The 22,961-nt window shown below is 41.6% G+C and overlaps 1 protein-coding gene across 2 annotated transcripts in view; it reads right to left on the minus strand.

The window, feature by feature from the left end:
• Positions 1-12,145: 12,145 nt before the first annotated feature.
• galnt2 (UDP-N-acetyl-alpha-D-galactosamine:polypeptide N-acetylgalactosaminyltransferase 2) overlaps positions 12,146-22,961 on the minus strand; it is a 334,306-nt gene continuing 323,490 nt past the window's right edge. The window contains exons 14-16 of one of the 2 annotated variants that reach the window (XM_060926345.1): positions 17,875-18,019; positions 16,249-16,368; positions 12,146-14,729 (exon numbers count right to left, since the gene is read on the minus strand). In XM_060926345.1, the coding sequence (XP_060782328.1) occupies positions 14,574-14,729; positions 16,249-16,368; positions 17,875-18,019 (421 nt within the window). In that variant the 3' untranslated portion in view covers positions 12,146-14,573. The remainder of the gene's footprint in view (positions 14,730-16,248; positions 16,369-17,874; positions 18,020-22,961) is intronic. The other variant, XM_060926346.1, reaches the window with a different exon arrangement.

The following is a 22,961-nucleotide window of genomic DNA, read 5'->3' on the forward strand; positions in this document are numbered from 1 at the left end:
AGCACACATTGTAACGCGCGAGTACAAAGTCTTCAAAAGAACCCAAGCAGGCTATTTAAAGCTAGCCATGGTGCACACCTATTCACGGCTGTCGTAATAGGTCAGATGACGTCAAGCGGAGCTTTTATGGAATTCCCACTGTACGGGAGCACGAAGGCGAGCAAACAAAGAAACTCAGCATACAAAGGAGAAATCTATGGCTTGCGAGAATCAACCGCAAGGATTATCAGCCTTCCAAACACAGCAAAGTCTGCTCCGATCATTTTATAAGTGGCAAGTTGTTTAAATAAACAATCAATTGTGTTTAAGTTTGTTTTTGGAAACCAAAACATCATGTAAACAATCTCTGGAGAATGCCTAACTGGAACCGCTGAGTGTACGTTTACATTGTAATGTACACTTAATATCGCTCGTTTGTCACATTTCTATTTGACACTTGTCACTTCACTCACGCAAGGGTCATTTTTGAAAAACATTTTAGGTCTATTCTGTATGATTTGATTTGTGTTTAATCAACCAGGGATGCAAACAGCGCGCCTTTTGGCGGATGCTGCCTTTTTCACGGCTGAATCGTGCAGATCCGATTTTTTTTTTAGGGGGGGCGTTGGCGTGTCTGATTATAATTTCAAAGTAAATTCTGTATTAAAATTACTAAATAAGCAAATCCGTTACAGTCCATGAAACAGGAAGTATAAGGATGAGAAAAAAAACAGTTTAAATCGGAAAGCTGCGCACATTTGCGCAGCCCGTGCGCAAATGTGCGCAGCTTTCCAATTTAAACTGTTTTTTTTCTCATCCTTATACTTCCTATGTTTCATGGACTGTAACGGATTTGCTTATTTAGTAATTTTAATACAGAATTTACTTTGAAATTATAATCAGACACTCTAACGCCCCCCCTAAAAAAAAAAAAATCGGATCTGCGCGATTCAGGCGTGAAAAAGGCGGCATCCGCCAAAAGGCGCGCTGTAGAATATATAAAGTTGTATATATTAGACAGCCTTAAGTTTGATGAAGTCAGTTTCAGGCTTTGGAGCAGGCTTTGGCAGTTTCAGGCTTTGGCAGCCCTGCATAGTCACTTGAAAATGCATCTTTGTCCACTTCGTAGGGGTCAATTCAAGGCCAGTTTGGCTGCATACTGTTGTCGTGAGATGTCGTCTAATGTATCTATATACTCCTGTTTGCTTGATTTTGCCGACATTGATCTTTATTTTAGAAAACTGACTATATAACTTCATAAATTCGTCCGAGATAACGTAGCCGGTAATGGCGATGGTCCATTTTGTTTGACCCACAAGATGGCGGCTGGAGGGCTTTCCCCGGAATGCCGTGACGTCAGTGAAAACTATGTATACACCATTCAGGGTACAAATGTGAATATGGTTCTGCTATTTACTACTAGCTTGGTCAGAAGTGGCAAAAGTAAAAAAATTCTCAAAGTGCAATGACTCAAAATGTACATTAATACTCGGGTAAAAGCTGTAATGCATCAAATTCTTCATTCAGATCGACACGAAAAGTATAGAAGTACAAATGTCCGACACTAATTTTAGCATTTCTGGTGGATTTTTTTTAACCTCTAGGAACATGGGAAACCAATAGCTGATGTGAACCAAGAACAGCTATAATCCTCATCTCTGAAATGTTACAGTAAGTAGCATGATAATTACTGATGAATGCTACTGCCTTCATTAATACATGTACATGGTGTACACAGCAGGAGCAGACAGGTAAGAGTCACGAGTATCAGGTTGCACTCATACTGTCTCATCTGTTCAAGTTTAAATTTGTTGAGTTTAGATCAACTCCTTGAAGCTGTCTGATGTCAAAAAGTCATCACTATAGGATTACAGACGTAGAGTAAAATGTTTTACAATACAAATTAAAATTACAAAACATTAGGTTAAGGACAAAACCAAGGGCGGCTGGTGCATAAGGGCGATTGGGCGACGCACTGCCAAAACGAAAAAAAAAAAGTTTTTTTTCTTTTTTTAAAACAAACTTTCACCAGCGCTGCTCGAGGCTGTTTTAATCTGTCTCTGGGTATCATTGTCCTATCAGGGTGGTCTTGCTTCTAGAGTACCGCCCCTTTTGGGGCGATTTCAGTCACGCTGAAAATTGCCCAAGAGTTCACTGATAGAGTCCCATGTTAATATATATTTTTTCTCCTGACTGACACTTCAATGCAATCTCTATGGGTTCCGGGGGGGCTTGCCCTAACGTGCTTACGTCACTGCGAAGCGCGGCAAAGTTGCATTCGATCCGCTCAGTTTCTGAGGTGAGATGGATGCGGAAAGCAATTCAGTACAGTCCTTAAAAGAAGTTCCATTTAGTCAGCGATCAAATCGAGCGAAATTGGCAACAAAACAAGCTGGACCCCCTCGACCAAATCTAAACATAAAACAAATTTCGACAAGGGGGGGAAATCATATACTCGAGGTTTTACTTCAACATGGTCCCAGCACAAATCCTGGTGAGCTGGCTGCGAGGACGCCTCAGCGGTTTTCTGCTCCCCCTGCTTACTTTTCCACCCTGGAGGTGGCTCCATGGACAAACACTGCTTGGACGGTCACTGGAGTTTCGGACATGCATCATTTGTCAGAGAAAATAAGAAAAACATGAGTCATCAAAGATTCACATGGGCAGCTGCGTGAAATTTTCGGCTTTTGGGAGAGTGAACGTCGCTACACAGCCGGATGAGGGCTACAGGCTAGCAGTTCACCGCCACAACGATGAGGTGAGCAAGAACAGGCACATATTAAACCGGCTCATCCAATGCGTGAAATTTTGTGGAGTGTTCGAGTTAGCTCTACGAGGCAAAGACGAAACTGAGGGCTCCAGTCACCGTGGTGTTTTTCTGGGTTTGGTTGACTTCGTCACACACACACACACACACACACACACACACACACACACACACACACACACACACACACAGTCACAGAATCCGTTCACTTTTGATGTTTTCAATGTGCATTTTTCATACATGTCAACCTTTGGTCAATCAAACCTGTATAACCAACCTCCAAAATCCGTATTTCCCTTATAAAATCCGTATAAGATGCAAATTAAAATAATTTACCTAAAATTTGAATGATAATTAACAATGATATATCCAAGTTACTTTTTATTCAATATTAATAACAATAAACCTTCAGAATGAATACAAAGCTCCAATGTTTGACAAAAACACAAAGTGTTATCAGCGTAGTTACGAAGGAAATACTTCGTTGTTTGGAGACAGGTTTCACCGAGTGGCTATTATGTGCGAGACTTCATATTAGCCACAAAGTCAGGAAAATCTGTTCGTAAAATTACGTTATAATGACCAAATACAATGAAAAGTATTTTTCCAGTCTCACCTGTGAAAGGTAATCCCATGTGATCTCGTTTGGACGGCAAACCTGTTGGTACAGTTAAACGCAGCACATGAATGAGGCATCTTTATTCTCAGAACCGCCACTTTGCCACATCCAATATGGCAGCGAGGATGACGTATGATTCTACGCAGAAGGCGGCGTCTATGTTTATATGTCTATGACTTCTGGATTGGCGGGATTCTCGCAATGCGGTGTGCGCATGATCAAAAGTGGAACGAAGTCTCGCTACCACAAGATAACGCGCGATTTCATAAGACTCTTTACTGGCTGTCGTGGGAATTGATTATAGCTCTAAATAAATATTGAAGTTTTTTTTAAAGAATCCGTATAACTTTATTTATACGCCCGTATACTATGTTTATTGAATCAAATCCGTATAAAATACGGACATTCCATATAGGTTGACATGTATGATTTTTATATTTGCCACACTTTGCTCTGAGAGTTAGCACTTTGGTAATATCCTTGGTAAATACCAGTAATTGCAAGATCTAAAGATCCACTCATCTATTTATTCAACTACTATTGTTATGTTAGCCAACTATTTACAATGTTTTGTTACAGTAAGTGCACTTTCCTGTTTGTCCTTAAGTTGCACAGTCTGTAAAATTCTTGCTGGTCATGGAGTTTGAAGTACAAAATCTATTTACAGAACATTCTGGAGAACAGTTGACTTGCTACCTAGGTCAATTTACTTCAGTCTTGTGGACATTTATGGTCCGTGTAGACATAACGGGGGAAAATTGCCCCCCCGAAAAAAAATTCAGGAGCCGCCACTGGACAAAACACAAGATCAGATACATAACAGTACAATAATACAGTACTTCCCAGGTCTGAGCATGGTGAAGGAGTCTCTCACACACTATACAGTGCCCACCACAATTACTGGCACCCCTTTTAAAGATTAGTTAAAAGCGTTTGGGGGGGGGGGGGGGGGGGGGGTGCAAATCCACCTTCTGGTGAAATTGCTTCATCTCACACTGAAAAAAAATGAGACAAAAGTGCTCCGAGAGCACAATATCCCCCGCTGGCAACTATGCCATAACTCTGGTAAAATGTGACTCAGTTGAACGAAATTGCAATATGCGTATTACCGGCATATAACAAAGAATCCTGTCAAGTTTCATGAAATTCCTCCAAAAATTGTGAGAGGAGTTGATTTCAGAAGGTGAGCGTCCTTCACGGGATGGACAGGCATCGCCACGACATAATCCCCCTTCGGGCCTTTCAGACAGCGGGGGATTAAAAAAAAAAAAAACTTTTTGCCAAATTACATGAAATTCCTCCAAAAATTGTGAGGGAAGTTGATTTCAGAAAGCGAGCACACCTTGATGAAATTGCCAAAGTACAAGTTTATTAATAATCAAGGGCATAACTCTGGGAAAATTTGCCCAAATTAACCAAAATTTCAATATGCGTATAACTGTCATATAACAAAGCCTCCTGCCAAGTTTGGTGAAATTCCTCCACAAATTGTGAGAGGAGTTGATTTCAGAAGAACGTACGCTCTCATGAAACTGCCAAAGTACAAGTTATTTAATTGAGGGTCAAAACTCTGGGAAAATTTTCACAAACGAAATTAAATCGCAATATGCGTATTACCGTCATACAACAAGGCCTTTTACCAAGCTTCGAGAAATTCGTCCAAAAATTGTGAGAGGAGTTGATGTCAGAAGGCGAGCACACCTTCATGAAATTGTCAAAGTACAAAGCTGTTAATCAAGGGCTGCAACTCTGGTAAAATGCGACTGAATTGAACAAAATAACAATATTGGTACTACTGACATATAACAATGCCTCGTCAAGTTTCATGAAATTCCTCCAAAATGAGATGAGTTGATTTCAGAAGGTGAGTACCCTTCCTGGGAGGGAGGGACGGGCGGAAATCACCATGACATACATAATCCCACTTCGGGCCTTTCAGCCAGCAGGGGATTTAAAAAAAAAAAAAACACCTTTAATTGACAAATTTATTCAGAGAAAAACAAATCCCTCATCAAGAAACAATTATTTTCAACAAAGACATGGATTTTTTCTAACCCTTTTTACCAATCTTTACAAGAGTTGCCAATAATTGTGGAGGGCACTCTCTCTGTCTGTGTGTGTGTGTGTGTGTGTGTGTGTGTAAATAAATATAGATAGACAGATCCATACATAGACAAATGCACAAACACTGCAGGGATTTTTGTGGAATAAATGTCTGATTCATGATGATGTCCAGCAGAGGTCCGATCAAGCCGGGGAGCAGCTGCTGAGGAAGCCGATCTGGAAGGATTTACTCAGCTGTATGAGTATTTGTTACGGTTGATGGACACATTATTCAAAATCTAGAGCTGAGGATGAGGTGACCGTCACAGTGTAAAGAATTTAAAAATTCAGCCATCAATAGGCTCACTAAAAAGTGTGGAACAGCTGGTGATGGTATATAAGAAAGCAGCGCAGTAATTTTTGAAAATGTCTTTAATAGCACTGTCGCAGATATTAAAATACCCTTTCAGTACTACAGTGTGATTTATTCCAGTGAAATAGGCTACATTACAACATGCCTATAGAGGACTCAAATTATACATGCAAATCTGATGTGTGCAAAACTCATCTCATCTCATTATCTGTAGCCGCTTTATCCTTCTACAGGGTCGCAGGCAAGCTGGAGCCTATCCCAGCTGACTACGGGCGAAAGGCGGGGTACACCCTGGACAAGTCGCCAGGTCATCACAGGGCTGACACATAGACACAGACAACCATTCACACTCACATTCACACCTACGCTCAATTTAGAGTCACCAGTTAACCTAACCTGCATGTCTTTGGACTGTGGGGGAAACCGGAGCACCCGGAGGAAACCCACGCGGACACGGGGAGAACATGCAAACTCCACACAGAAAGGCCCTCGCCGGCCCCGGGACTCGAACCCAGGACCTTCTTGCTGTGAGGTGACAGCGCTAACCACTACACCACCGTGCCGCCCGTGTGCAAAACTGTATAATAATAATAATAATAATAATAATACAGAGACAATTATTGAAAATCACGCACTGATTGGCTGAGAAATTCTGACTATTTTTCAATAATCACCTCCAGCAACTCAGCAAAATGGTGGCCAGTAGCTTTGCACCATAAGTGAGGAAAAATTACAAATGATAAAAGAAAATGCTGTTACTAAAAGCACTAAAGATACTACTACGTTTGGTCTAAGACTATTCAAAGGTAAGGTGGAATTGCAATTTTTTAAAATCTGTTTCAAAACAAAATATAAAGAATTTGTGATTCGGCATAGATAAGGGACACAAGTCTGCACCACACCCTTTATTACATTTGCATGCTGCTTTTGAAGTTTGAAATAAAATATGAAAAAAAATTTTTATTTAAATCACCTGTGTATTTATACTAAAACAATTATCCGCCTCAGGCTCAGTGAATATGGGTGGTTATTATACATAGAAGACACTTTGCCGATGGAATAAAAACATGTATTCTATTCCCTTCTAGTGGGTTTCATTAATTTGGTTCAACAGCACGCAGTATTGTTAGCATATCGCTTATCCTACATGTATTATGTCACTCTACCCAATAGAGAATGGTTTTCGATATTGCATGTTATCAAGACAACATGACATCACACATCAGAGCTGATGCGAATATTCAATATGTTTCTGTTGCGCATGCGCAGAACCATCTCTTTGTTTGCTAGGAAAGAGAAAGGCTCGGCTAACGCAGTGCTAGGATTAGCTATGCTATAATTGAGCACAAAATAAATAAACTGAAAACTGAAACTAAAGACATGTTGAACACCCCAAAGGCTACCGTCATTAGATATTCGTCACGCATTTTACAGGCAGTGGCGAACCGTTACTATCAGCTCAGCCAAACCTTAGCCAGACACAAAAAAAAAAGCAACAGGGCAAAGAATTTTGCAATGGATTAGCAGCAGGCTGCCAGGTCGCTCCATTGTGTGTAGTTGTTGATGTTGATTTTAAAAGTAACATTACAGAGGGAAATGAATACTTAAGTAAGAGTAAAAAAATATTGTAGCAAGCATGTATGGAAGAAGAGTCTGGAGACAGAAATCTTAGTTTCTCAGTCGTTAGTCTGTGCTACTTTCTCTCGATAGCACTGGCTTGACCGCTTTATTAGCATTCGCTAACACTACTGATGAATGCTACACCGGCTGGAAGGTGACTTCACTGCTGCGCTGACAGCACCGAGTTGCGGTTAAGCTAGCGTTGGCCCTTGAGAAGGCTTAGGGCGATAAATTTTTGGTTCCTCCCATGATCAATCAAAATCTGATTGATTAATTAACCAATCAGTCACTTCCTACATAAACATACACTGCCATGGCCTTCTGTCCCAGCAATGAAGTCCTAACCAATGAGTGAACCGGCTCTAAACTCTTCTCAGTCTAGAGACAACAAACAAAAATCATTGGATAACTCAATTTTAATGTTTTCAGGACAGTAACCCTTTCATTTCTGAAGCAAATTTGATAGAAAATAAGGCCAAATTAACATTAGAAGAGAATAATTATAATGAAATTATGAAAGAATGAAAGAAATTAAATATAACATTTGAAATGCTGATATGTTTGGGCCTTCTCTGAAGGATTAGAAGGCCCTGACGGTTCCCCTCTGTTTACAAGAGGAAAAACATACCAACAGACATCAAAACACTAGAAGAGAGTGTATAATAATGCTTTTTTTTTGGTGGTCTATCAGATTATATTCCATTCAGCTACTTGTCTTCGACTCGTTCGATATCATGCTAGCTGAATGGAATATATCTGATATCCCACTGAACACCAGCCAACATTGTTTAAAAAAATAACCTTGACTTCATCTCAATTATTCTTCAATATTTCACTGAGCCTGAGGCAGATAACTGTTTATTAGTGCTCTCAAAAATGTCGCGTTATTAACGCGTTAACTTGACTCAATTTTAACGGCGATAATTTTTTTATCACGAGATTAACGCTCTGTGACATGATGTAGGTTTTTCATAAGCTTTTGAAACTGCCAGGAACTTGGAACAGAGACTTTGCTTAGAAAACCGATTGCAGCTAGACTGTAATGCCACGCCCTGCACAGCCAGAGTCCTCTGCCCTCCTTCCCCCCCAAAGAACCAGCGCGGGCAGGGCGCGCTAGTAGAGATGGGATTTATGGCTCTTTGATGGGATCCGCATCTTTGTGATCCGTTCTTTGAAAAGAGCCGTTCAAAAGACTGGCTCATTTGGCTCTTTTTAAATATTTATTCAGTTTTAAGAAGACAGCGTCTAAAGAAGCCAGATCCCTCTGAACTGTAAACTCAATGCTATCCCAGAAATCCTTCCTGTAATATGCAAATTTGGCCGCCTCTGATTGGACAGTGCGACGCATCAACAGGCAGAAAGTGTAAAAGTACAAAATGTGTTAAGTGAGCTGAAACAGTAAAGATCAGATTCAATGCAATATTTATCAACGAACAACTTAAAGTTAATATAATAGTGTACTTTATATTATAATCAAGCATGTCAAGCCTACCGTCACTGTGTAACCTGTCTCTCTGATTAGAGTTGTAGACTAACTCAAGCAGTAGATCACTTCACTCATGGTTCTCTTGCTAGCCCCGCGCCGGTGCTCGGCTTAGGTTTCATTTTGCAGTGGCTGTGTCAAGACGTGTTATGCTTTGCAATAAAAAAAAAAACATTGGTACAAAACAAGCCCATTCACATTTTTATGCTGATAAGAGAATTACAATGGTTTTTCATGTGACAAAAATGTGCGATTAAATTGCGATTAATCGCGAGTTAACTATGACAGTCGCGACATTAATCGCGATTAAATATTTTAATCGCTTGACAGCACTACTGTTTATCAATCATTATTATTATTATTATTGGTGTTATAATAATAATAATGCTATGTAAATTATATATATTACAATACATAGGATATAAAAAGTCTACACACTCCTGGCAGGTTTTTGTGATGAAACCAAAATCAATTATGTCAGCACCGTTTTACACCTTTATTGTGAAAATGCAACATGTACATTAAACTGAAAAACAATAGTCATTTTAGGGGAATACAATGGAAAAATAAAAAGTACAATCACCTGGTTGCATAAGTGTGTACACCCCTAAACTAATAGTTGATTTTATCACAGTATTCAATCTTTTGGGGTCAGGGTCACTCAGTTTGGCACATCATGACAGCAATATTTTTGCTACTGATTCTTCCTTGCAAACGCATTCTAACTCCGCCATATTGGCTGGGCATCTCCTGTGCACAGCCCTCATCAGGTCACCCCACAGATTTGGCATTGAATTTAGATCTGCACTCTGGCTGGGCCATTCCAAAACCTTGATCCTGTTTTGGTGAAGTCATTCCTTTGTTGATTTGGACATGCGCGCCAGGTCGTCATCATTCTGCCAGGTGAAATTTTTCTTCATCTCCAGTGTTTTAGCAGAAGCCTTAAAGTTCTGCACCAAGCCTGACTGATATTTGGAGCTATAAATTATTCCCTCTATCTTTATTGAAGCTCCAAGTCCCACCTGAAGAAAAGCAGCCCCAGGCATGATGCTGGTGTTCTTTTGGTCTGCCACTTTGTTTTTTTGCACAAAAATGTGTCTTTTGGTGTTATCCCCTTCGGACATAATGTGTACACATGAAGTTCCATAGCATTTTTCCTTGTGTCCAAAGGGGTTCTAGTCAAAAAGTTCTACATTGGTCTCGTCAGACCATAATACATTATTCCACATGGGTCTGAGAGATTGGATGCTTTTATTTTTTTGGCAAACTTTATCCGGCTTTGGATTTATTTTATTTACTTACTTTAATGGTTTCCATCTTGCCACCCAACCCTGTAGGCCACACAGGAAGAATTTGGGAGATTGTTGTCACATGTAGGGAGCAATCAGTACTTGACAGAAATTTCTGCAATTTTTTTTGGGGTGTTGTCAGCCTCCCTGACCAGTTTTCTCCTGGTCTTCTCATCCATTTTAAAGGGCCGTCCTGTTCTTCATAAATACCATATTTTCTCTACTTGTTGATCATCTTTACAGTCTTCCATGGTATATCCAATGCCTTGGAAATTTTTTGTAACCCTCTCCTATTTGGTATTTTTCAACGTTGAGATTTTTGTACCTGCTTTGTAAGCACTTTGTGCCCTACGGCTTTTCCAGTTGGATGTTATTAAAATGATGTCACGCAAATCCTATAGGAACATATGCAAAGGTGGATTCATATTTGCATGTGTTTGCATGTGACTGGTTGATTCTGAACTCTGCCACATTTATAAATGCTGTTCTAAAGGGTGTGCAAACATATGCAAGCTAGGTACTGGATAGTTTTTTTCCTTCTTTTTCTTTAAAACATTTCTGGTTGTTTGTCACTTGATTTTTATTTGTTGCAGTTTCACAATAAAAGTGAAAAAGGTTCTGACATGGTTGCACTTTGTTTCATTTTTACATCATAAAAACATGCCAGGGCGGCACGGTGGTGTAGTGGTTAGCGCTGTCGCCTCACAGCAAGAAGGTCCGGGTTCGAGCCCTGTGGCCGGCGAGGGCCTTTCTGTGTGGAGTTTGCATGTTCTCTCCGTGTCCGCGTGGGTTTCCTCCGGGTGCTCCGGTTTCCCCCACAGTCCAAAGACATGCAGGTTAGGTTAACTGGTGACTCTAAATTGACCGTAGGTGTGAATGTGAGTGTGAATGGTTGTCTGTGTCTATGTGTCAGCCCTGTGATGACCTGGCGACTTGTCCAGGGTGTACCCCGCCTTTCGCCCGTAGTCAGCTGGGATAGGCTCCAGCTTGCCTGCGACCCTGTAGAAGGATAAAGCGGCTAGAGATAATGAGATGAGATGAGAAACATGCCATTTTAACATGGGCGGCACGGTGGCGTAGTGGTCAACACTGTCACCTCACAGCAAGAAGGTCCGGGTTCGAGCCCCATGGCTGGCGAGGGCCTTTCTGTGCGGAGTTTGCATGTTCTCCCCGTGTCCGCGTGGGTTTCCTCTGGGTGCTCCGGTTTCCCCTACTGGTGACTCTAAATTGCCCATAGGTGTGAATGGTTGGTTGTCTGGGAACCCAGCCACCATTTGGTGCTAGTTCTAAGCCCGGAAAATGAGAGGGTTATGACAGGAAGGGCATCCAGCATAAAACTATGCTCCAAATAATAGGACATGTCAAGGTCGCGTGGCAGCAACCCCGCACACAAGTGAGACAAGCTGGCAGAAGAAAAACCTGTAGAGACTTTTTATACCAATTATAGCCATTATTATTCATTTAAACTGTATGAGAGTATATTTAAAATTTTAATAGTTTAAAATTCATATATAAAAGGTGGTAAAAACCATTTAAGGAATTAATATCGTCTCTTATAAAGGCTATTCAATGAATCATATGAGGCCTAATTTTATATATCGCTCTCATGGTCAAAAAAAAAAATCTAGTGTTAAAAAGATGGTGCTTTTTTTTTTTAAATTGAAGGTTATTAGAGTCAAAAAATATTCATTCATCTTCAGCAACCACTGTTCGTGTACTTTGTGTTCATTTGTTTGATTTTGTTAAAGGAAGTTGCTTGAGTTCATTGAGGTTTAAAATACTTTTTCAGTATTCAGTGCTGAAGACAAAGTGATGGCGTTGTGAATCTCCTCAGTGCCACTTCTTTGACAAATGAAAAGTCTATAAAAGTTCCAGGCCCAACGATGCCACAGTGATGTGCGGTCAGTAGATCACCTCAAATCACACATTCATCCAGCGATGATATTCACAGACACTTTACATTAAACACACCTGATTATATATAAACTTTTATTTAAGTTAATTATTTTCTCATTCAAAGTAAACTTTTCACCATATCTATAAAACAAAGGACAAATATAAGCGCTGTACAGTTAACCAAATCACTAGTAACTGCAATTGTACGCACAAGTCAAAAGTTTGGACACACTTACCCATTACCATCAATGACTAGGTGTGTCCAAAGTTTTGACCGGGACCGGTACTGTATGTACATGCATGGACATACGGATTGTATATACACACATATACACTTTTACAACTGGTGACCCTGTCACATCTCCCTTGCCTTTAAATACAATCAAGACTTGTTCAAAAACAAATTGGGGGAAATATGGGGTCATGGTTTCTGTCGATGTTGTAGTTTTGAAGTACGCTGAGACAACTGAACCCATCAGGAAAGAACTTTGGCACAGTGTACTATGTAAACATTTATTCCAATTCAGATTCATAAGCAATGGATTTCTCACAATTTGGCCCTAGGTTTTTTTGACATCATATAAAGATTCTTTCCAGAATGTACAAAACTGTTCAAATGTTGGCATCGTGATGGCAAAATGATCATAGGCAGTTGGATTTCACCAGTGAAACTCAACAAGTGCGTACTTTCATTCGCCATCTATAAAAATCCCCTCTATATGGAGCACAGCATCATGTTTGACTTTTTCAACTCTGGAGACAAGGAACGAAACACACGCAGGTCGGGTTTTCACCCCGATTCAGTCAGTCAGTCTCATGCCAGAGCGGCACTGAAGAACTCGAAGCCAACAAGGCTTCATTCAACTCGTCTTAGTGTCACTTCCAAGAACGTGTGGAAAAGATTCCCTGTAGCTGGAGAAATACAGGGCGATGTAGTGGAGTCAAAAATACTCAGGAACAAAGTGAGTATGGTGATTACAGTATATCTGAGACTCATCAGTATGTGTCCTAATCTAGAATAAATTACGCTACAGGGCTATAATCAGACACATACAAACGTCAGAAAAATGGAAATGGAATCGAAGCTGCTCCGTTTGTATTGTTTACAACGGACGAACCAGAACCACAGCACTGTGTGAAGTACCATAATGATCTAAGTGATGAAAGAAAGCATAAAGGGATGGAGGATGTATAACAGAGAGAAATGCACACCTTCAGCATGGAGGTGTTTCCTCTCCGAGTCCAGTTGAGGTCCAGCTACTTCCAGCCCTGACTGAGAGCTGCACAGCACAGGTACCCTTTCTGTTTACAGTAGCATGGATACAGTCAAAGGCAGTCAACCTAAATCACTGAACAACTGAACGACAAACAATAAAATAACCAAAAAAAAAAATAATCAAGTAAATATAAATGTGCAATACACAAATTAAACCATTTCCTGTCTCTTGTTTTGGGAAGCCCATGATCAAAATTCAAATAGGTCCTGCCACTGGGATTCGGTTTGATCACAGTGAACACACACACACACACACACACACACACAATGCACAAATACATTTTGAGAACAAAGCGACTGAAACAGTACACAGGTACAGTTACCGTCTCGTCAATGGAATGATTCTACGTAACGTAGCTACAAATTATGACTTGAATCAAAAATTGCTCATGACAGGACAATGTGATGATAATGAAAATAAACAAAAGTACACCTTATTGTCCATTTTGTGACAAAGGCAACTGACACTGCATGGTAGCGCAGAACACTACACGGCGCCCTGTTGTTTCTCCACAAAAACGCTCCCGAGGCTCAACGAGGAAACAGATCTTTCTTCATTGCACATTCAAGATGTAAAATAGATAGAATGACAATTTGTTAGGAGCTGCAGGAGAAAAAAGAAAAAAAAAAAGACAAAGCTGGCCTATTTTTGTTTGTTTGGTGAACAGACTGTACAGAGTGTTCACATAAACGCAGGCCTGCAGATTCAATCTGCGCACGCGCGCACACACACACACACACACACACACACTACTTGAATGTGGAACTAAACATGAAAAAGTCCTCGCTTCCCCCCCCCTTATCGCAAAAGGAGCCTCCATGGAGCATCACTTACATTCAACATTATTGGTTACATGAAGCAAAAACTTTAATAAAAAAAAATCATAAGAACAAAGAGATGGAAAAAAAAAATCAGGAAAATAAGGGCAACAAAAATCAAATCCATTTGGTTGGCATCAAAAATACGATGAAAACAAAATACCTCAAATCCTATGCTTTTCAATTAAGAGTTGGACCAAAAATAAAATGGTGAGGTATATAGTTGGATGGAGAAAAAGTTTTCATGTTTGTTTTTGTGTCTGTTTGGCCCCATAGCCCTGGGTGAGGGGGAAGGGGCGAGCAGACCCACTGCGGCTGGGCAGCGTTCCCTCAGAGACCGCGCACTGCTCTGTGACCTGCCGAGGACGCAGGATGTAGGGGTTAGGGACTAGGGGCGAGGCATTAGGGACTAGGGCTGCAAGTTGAGGGTGAACTTCCATTGCTGAGTCAGTGACGGATTGCACACCTCCACCGTCAGGCCCCCGTTACGGGCACTCCGGCTGTCCAGGCACAGATTGCTACCAACGTGTCGTAGCTTAGTGTTGTTCTCGATCTGTTCCCATTTCTGCAACACACACACACACACACACACACACAAGGTGTTAACTAGGGATGCACTAATACTCATATTGATATCAGTCACTGGTCCAATACTATGCTCAGTTACTCTTCCTCGTACAAATACCAACATTCATTACAATGTGCCACTACGTGATCTAAGCCCAGTGTACGTGCTAACAAAATGTACAACATGACACCAATCTGGATACATTTCAGTCTGAATTTGTCTCTTTATTATTCTTCCTTCTCTTCCCTGTCTGTGGTTTTAACAGTGTATAAAAATAAAACTTTACATCCTGTTCACAAGAAGGTGGATTTTGGGTTCAATTCAAAATAAACACCTCAGTCTGACAGACCACAAGTCGGATTTTCATTCCACTTCACAGTGAGGTTCCACCGGACTCAGACCACAGTCACTACATGTCCCAATACACAATCCTTCTCTGTTTTCTTTTCCTACAAGTTATGACACGGAAAAATCCCCAAAGCTGGGGGTTCCCGTGTTAGAAATGATGTATTTTGTAAACCGCTAGCTCCATGGCCAGTCTATCAACCTTATTTTGATCCCAATCAATAAAGATTACTCGCCCCAACATGTTATTCAATTCAAGTCGATAATATTGATCCAAATAGTCAACTTTTTTTTCCAACCAAGAAGAAAACTTCAAGTTTACCCTGCCGGCACTGCCACTTTGGAAATCACATGATGCATTGCTGCGCGCTGATTAGTTGAAAGGTGAGTGATGTTGAATTTGTCTGCAAGAGATCACGCGCCAATGTTTTGAATGTGAACTGTTAAAATGAGTAACAAGAGTGCTCTGAGAGCACAATATCCCCCGCTGGAAACTACGCCACAACTCTGGTAAAATGCAACTCAATTGGTTAAAAAGGTCTTAAAAAAAGTCTTAAATTTATGGTGGTCAAACCTGGGGAAACCCTGATAAAGAATCCTGCCAAGTTTTGTGAAATTCGTCCACAAATTGTAAGAGGAGTTGATTTCAGAAGGTGAGTACCCTTCCCGGGACAGACAGACATTGCCACGATATAATCCCCCTTCAGGCCTTTCAGCCAGCGGGGAATAACAAAAATGGGACTAAAGGCTCACAACACACCATGTCATGGTATGGGGGGTTGGAAATCAAACAAGTAGTACACAAAGAGGTAAAACAGCACGGTGCATAAGGTTCATGAACACCATTCGAGCTTTGGCCAATCAGCATGCAATCACGTGATTTTCAATCATGGCGGCGCCGGCGGAGTAGACGAACTTTTCGGCTCGATTCAGAAAACTGGCAGCAGGGAACACTAATATTGATTTTAAAGTTGCTGACATGCTGAGTTGGGAAATCTTTATTGTTTTGTGATCAAACGGAGACTGAGAGATTGGATGTGGAATGGACCGTTCATGAATTACAACTTTGGGGACTTTTCCGTGTCATAACTTGTAGGAAAAGAAGACCGAGGAGGAGGAGGACTGTGTATTGGGGCATGTAGCGACTGTGACTCAGACGTGTTTCACTCACCTGTCTGCTGTCGTTCTCTCTGCAGCCCTGCAGTTTGATCTGAGAGCCTGCCATGCGCTCCACCACAGTCAGACACAGGTCCATGTGCTTCACTGACTTATCTTTAGTCAAGGCCCACTCCTGAACACATGGAGCAAAGAGGAATTTCATGACACATTCAGAGAAACCGCATCATCACGCTCATCTACAGAGCTGCATAGTCAAAGCACTGCACTTTTAAGGATTATAATTTTGCCATACAGCACATACTGCAGTTTCACACTCACGTTACGGCTAGAGGTTCACCAGTAAACCAGTTACAGCCCTCGAACAGTGTTTTACCAGGGTGCACACGTGTACGCTTACCATTAAAACTCATTATACAGGATTGTTCATGGTTCATCACCTTGTAGCACCTTTTCAGAGTCTACGACTGAGTGCCTCATGAAGAACCGCATCAGCTTCTGTTCACACATGAGCATCCTGGGATCTTAACTTCATTTAGGCTACATCCACACGACAACGAGATTTTTTTTTTTTTAAATATCGCGTCCACATGGGCAACGGATCAGTAAAATATCAGGTTCATATGGCAACGCAACGTTTGCTGAAAACGATGCAATACACATGCCACACCTCTACGTGCGCTGTAAGACGGTCCCATCGGAGACACCAGAACAATAGAAGTAGACGCATGCGCATAACTGCGCATGCGCACAGTGACTATCCCTGTCACTGTCACACACACACACTTTCTCACTCCCTATCCTATGGATATAGTCCCTTTAAATCACGTGCTCGTTTTTTGAATGGAGACGCGGAAAGAGGAATGAACGGGGGTAGATGGAAGCTGGTACGCCAACATTCTGATATCCTCCAGAATTCTTTAATGGTCCGGAATAAATTGAATGCTACACGTTGATGGATTACTTTGTTCTTCTACGCCCTTTTTGAGGAATGTATTGTCGGACTTAAACCAACATCTGAAGAGGTGAGATCGCTCCTTTTTTTTCCTATTTTTGCTGGCGGGATTGACTCCGCCCTAAGGGCTATTCTCTCTCTCTCTCTCTCTCTCTCTCTCTCTCTCTCACTTTGCACCATTACACAATAAATATTCACAGTGAAAATATTTTGTAAGTGCGTTTCATGAACCAAGTTATAGGATTTGTTGACAACTCGCATCGAGTTCGTTACACTTCTACCCGGCGTGAAGCACATGTGGTTGTGACGTCATCGTAAACAAATCCATTCTACTCATCCAGACGACTTCGCAACGGCTCCGTTGCCAGATTTTTTCACTCTGGAACCCGTTCTCAAAAGATTTCGTTTTGGGGCACCCAAAACGCCAGTGCCGTGTGGACGCCAGGCCGAAACGATAAACAATTTTATCAGATTCACCTGAATCCGTTGCCGTGTGGACAGGGCCTTAACCTCATTCCAATTAATTACTGTGAAATTTCTGTGACAAAGTGCTCAGGTGATGGAGGCTATAAAGAAGCGAGAAACACGTGATTCCAAACCAACAGTGCAGTGTGAGTTTGCTTTAAGTGACCCTCCGCTCTTCATATCCATGGATTCCTTCACCCCAGTGCAGACTGTGTGTCACCCGCCATGCTCCTGCTGCTCCTGAAATGTTTAGAGATGTACCTGTGCTCTGAATGCTACCTGGTTGCCCCCTGCGTTATGGCACTCGTAGACTCCCACCACGCCATCGGCAAAGTGGCCCAGCGTATCGAGGCAGTTCCCGCCCTGCTGCAGAGCCCCGAATGCAATGTCCTGATGGTCTGGGACCCTGAAAATATCAAACAACATGTCTAAGAAATGAGAGAGAGATGTGGAGAAAGCTAAAAGACAACAAGAGTGCTCTGAGAGCACAATATCCCCCACTGAAAACTATGCCACAACTCTGGTAAAATGCGACTCAATTGAACGAAATTGCAATATGCGTATTACTGATGTAGAGGGTCAAAACTCTGGGAAAATTTTCACAAACAAAATTAAATCGCAATATGCGTATTACCGTCATATAACAAGGCCTTTTGCCAAGCTTCGAGAAATTCGTCCAAAAATTGTGAGAGGAGTTGATGTCAGAAGGCGAGCACACCTTCATGAAATTGTCAAAGTACAAGGCTGTTAATCAAGGGCTGCAACTCTGGTAAAAATGTGACCCAATTTAATGAAATTACAATATGCGTACTACCGACATATAACACAGAATCTTGCAGAGCTTCGTGAAATTCCTCCAAAAACTGTGAGAGGAGTTGATTTCAGAAGGTGAGTACCCTTCCCGGGACGGACGGACGTCGCCGTGACATAATCTCCCTTCGAGCCTTTCGGACAGCAGGGTTAATAAAAATTGCGAGGGAAGTTGATTTCAGAAAGCAAGCACACCTTGATGAAACTGCCAAAGTACAAGTTTGTTAATAATCAAGGGCATAAGTCTGGTAAAATTTGCCCAAATTAACCGAAATTTCAATCTGCGTATAACTGTCATATAACAAAGCATTTTGCCAAGTTTGGTGAAATTCCTCCACAAATTGTGAGAGGAGTTGATTTCAGAAGAACGTACACCCTCATGAAATTGCCAAAGTACAAGTTATTTAATCGAGGGTCAAAACTCTGGGAAAATTTTCACAAACTAAATTAAATCGCAATCTGCGTATTACCGTCATATAACAAGGCCTTTTACCAAGCTTCGAGAAATTCGTCCAAAAATTGAGAGAGGAGTTGATGTCAAAGGCGAGCACACCTTCATGAAACTGTCAAAGTACAAGGCTGTTAATCAAGGGCTGTAACTCTGGTAAAAACGTGACCCAATTTAATGAAATTACAATATGCGTACTACCGACATACAACACAGAATCCTGCAAAGCTTCGTGAAATTCCTCCAAAAATTGTGAGAGGAGTTGATTTCAGAAGGTGAGCGCCCTTCCCGGGATGGACAGACAGATGGACAGTGCCACGAAATAATCCCCCTTCGGGCCTTTCGGCCAGCGGGGAATAAAAAGTGCTGGCTGGAGTCCCTTGTACCGATATGAGGAAAAAAAAAAAAAACGGTGGCCATAACAATACTCTGATCAGTCCTACTTAGTAACAGCTAACTACCTAGGCTAGCTTAATATCTAGATTAGGTTTATCATCATCAGTAATACACACGGAATAAAACACAATGGGGTGATGTGATGCGGCTAAACATGAAGCAGAGTTACTGTTGCCACTTAGAAATTAATTATTTTCTCCTAACAGTATGTCTTGAGGTGATTTATTCCTGTTATACTACAGAAATTCGGCAACGTTAACAACTTTTATTTCTTAAACAAGGACGCCATCCTGGGGCGGCACGGTGGTGTAGTGGTTAGCGCTGTCGCCTCACAGCAAGAAGGTCCTGGGTTCGAGCCCCGGGGCCGGCGAGGGCCTTTCTGTGTGGAGTTTGCATGTTCTCCCCGTGTCCGCGTGGGTTTCCTCCGGGTGCTCCGGTTTCCCCCACAGTCCAAAGACATGCAGGTTAGGTTAACTGGTGACTCTAAATTGACCGTAGGTGTGAATGTGAGTGTGAATGGTTGTCTGTGTCTATGTGTCAGCCCTGTGATGACCTGGCGACTTGTCCAGGGTGTACCCCGCCTTTCGCCCGTAGTCAGCTGGGATAGGCTCCAGCTTGCCTGCGACCCTGTAGAAGGATAAAGCGGCTAGAGATAATGAGATGAGATGAGGACGCCATCCTTTCTATCGGCCTAAAGTGACATTTAATGTAGCAACAGGTTAGTTCCTGTCATCACTTGCATTAGAGCACTTTAACAGCTGTTCCCATACCAGCATCTTTTTTTCCTTTAATTCTCTTAAATATAAGACATAAAAATACGGCTTGGCATGTTACGAAGCACAACGTCCTCTATCCCATGTCTGAAAACTTAGTTACTGCGTTATCACTGACTCACACTGGCCAATCCTTCCATAAAGTTAAACAAAGATCTCCTCACAGAACACCTCCTCATATCAAATCAACAACTCCATGTTTATGTGGCAAGTCCGCCAACCGAGTCCCTGTGTAAGCTGCTACTACAGAAACTATAGTGTATTAGAAGAAGAGCATTAATTCGAAGTAGAGCCTGCACTACTATTAGAGCTGCTCGTCTCATCTCATTATCTCTAGCCGCTTTATCCTGTTCTACAGGGTCGCAGGCAAGCTGGAGCCTATCCCAGCTGACTACGGGCGAAAGGCGGGGTACACCCTGGACAAGTCGCCAGGTCATCACAGGTATTAGAGCTGCTGTTATAGAGAATTATTATACATACAGGACACGTTTTCAATGGAATAAAAGCATGTGTTCTAGTCCCTTCTAGCGAGTTTCATTCATTTGGTTTGATAGCATGCAATACTGTTAGCATATTGCTTATCCTACGTGTATGATGTCACTCTACCCAATGGAGAATGAGCATTGAATACGGTTTACGATATTGCATGGTCGTCAAGACAACATGACGCCACACATGACGTTGGAGATGTAAAACTTCCGCGCTAGCGAGTGACTGTGATGATTTGTAAACAAACATGGCCGCCAGGTTTGCTTCATTAAATACGTTAGATTTTGAGAGAATTTTGAAAGAGAATGATGCCTCGTCTTTAACTTGTTCAGTATAATGCTAGCTGAATGGAATAGATCTGATATCCCACTCAACACCACCCAATATTACTTAATTATTCAACACCACCTGACCAGAAAGGTTTGAAAATTCAACAATATTGGGATATAAAGATGAAATAAATCTTAGTTTAACTCTGACAATAAGGAGTTTTTTTTTTTTTTACTCGTCACTTTGGAAGGACAAACTCAAGAGAACACAAGCGGTTTGTGCGTCTCGAGTGCATGCAGCAACAGTTAAAGTGGTACGCTCACATCACACCCTGGTGACCACAAAACAGCCAAGATGGTATTTTTACCTTCACTGCAGTGTAGACAATGCTTCAACAGGTCATAACTCTCCTTTTTACTCACGAACTGGTTTGGAACCAATGACCGTGAAAAATGGAGTAGAAAAAAAAATCCACCTGTCTTATGGCCACCTTCTATAGAGATCTTGCATGTGACGTCACAGCCGATCCAGATTGTGACAGACGCCATCTTGTCGGTCAAACGCCATATTTCCGCCTTCTACTTCTGGTTCTACTTCTACCTTTTCTTCTGGAAAACCCTACTATATACAATTCTACTACAACGGCTGCGGCTACAAGCTCTCCCTACCTGTGCACGTTTTTTTATGTTTTTTGTGTGTATTTTTGCGTGTTGTTCATCTGTATCGGACTTCAATATCCACTACAACCGTATGGACTTACTGGACATTGGTTTCCAGCAGAAAATGACGGTTTGTAGCGATTTCCATCGCATGCACAACATTCCAGACGAGACAGTGATTGGATTGTTATCGGAAGCAAAGCGAAGGTGGCGGCGTCGGGAGCGGAAGCAAAAGCGAGGCTGCAGAGCCGGCCTGTTGACTAAGCTCAGAAAACAGCCACTCAAATCTCCACTGCTAAGCCTTTACCTCTCCAACGCCAGATCCATGTAAACAAGACGGACGATTTGGAATTACAGCTGGAATTACCTTATTCTATTCTATAATCGGCTGGTCAGTGCTATCAGTACTAGTAATACTTAAGTGACTTACCCGTCCAATGAGGATTGTTTTCTTGTTTACAAGATGCCACATCTGAGTCACTGACAAATCCTGAATTTCTGTAAAGATAACTGTCCAGAGATTTATAAGCACGCAGTGCTTCACCACTGAACAGCGAGGGAAAGTTGATGAGGTAATTATACACGTCTGGGTATTCCGCTGGCAGTTCAATATCCACTGACACGGTTGTGAAAACTATGTCCAGTAAGCCATAAGGGCCACTAATCTGTAGGTCGTTTATTTTAGACATATATCTAGTTATCTGTTCATTAGAAAAATGAGCCGTGTAGTCCATCGGTTGAAATTGATCCATTCTGTACACGAGTTCAGCAATATTCAGCTGTGTTTTTTACCGACAAGATGGCGGCTGTTAACTTTCTGGTCACGTGACTGCAAGATCTCTATAGGATTACAGGTGAAACCATTTTTTTTTGCGTTGAGAAAAAAACCCCAAAACACTTCATGTGAAACCACATTTGCCCAAGTAAATACAGCACCAGTCAAAAGTTTGGATACACCGTTTCGTCTTACTATACTAGAGAGGAACTTCCATTGACATTATTATTGATGCAGTTACATAATGCCATATCATCCCTAAAGCTAAAAAGCTTAGCGCGCGCACACACGTATTGTATAATAATTACCAGCCCCGAGGTTTACCAGAGCCACGCTGGAGCCGAGCACATTAACGAGTTCTTCACTGAAGGCACTGTGATGAGGTGGGTCTGTTTCTGGAAACGCCTGAGTGTGTAACCTTGGACCAGTGTACCGCACGGAGCAGTTTACAGTCACTTAAGCTCCCAAGCTTTGCTCAACCTGAAGACAAGCGATTGCAGTATAAAAGCCTACCACAAACGGTACCCATCAAAAGTTTGTACACCCCTACTCATTTGTAGGTTTTTCTGCATTTTAACTACTTTCTACATTGTAGAACAACACTGAAGACATCAAAACTATGAAATAACATCTGGAACATATATGGAATTATGTGGTAAACAAAAAACTTGTTAAAACAAGATGTTTGATATTTTAGATTCTTCAAAGTAGCCAGTGTTTACCTTGAC

This window comes from Neoarius graeffei, chromosome 7 (assembly GCF_027579695.1).
Source record: "Neoarius graeffei isolate fNeoGra1 chromosome 7, fNeoGra1.pri, whole genome shotgun sequence".
Lineage (NCBI taxonomy): Eukaryota > Metazoa > Chordata > Actinopteri > Siluriformes > Ariidae > Neoarius > Neoarius graeffei.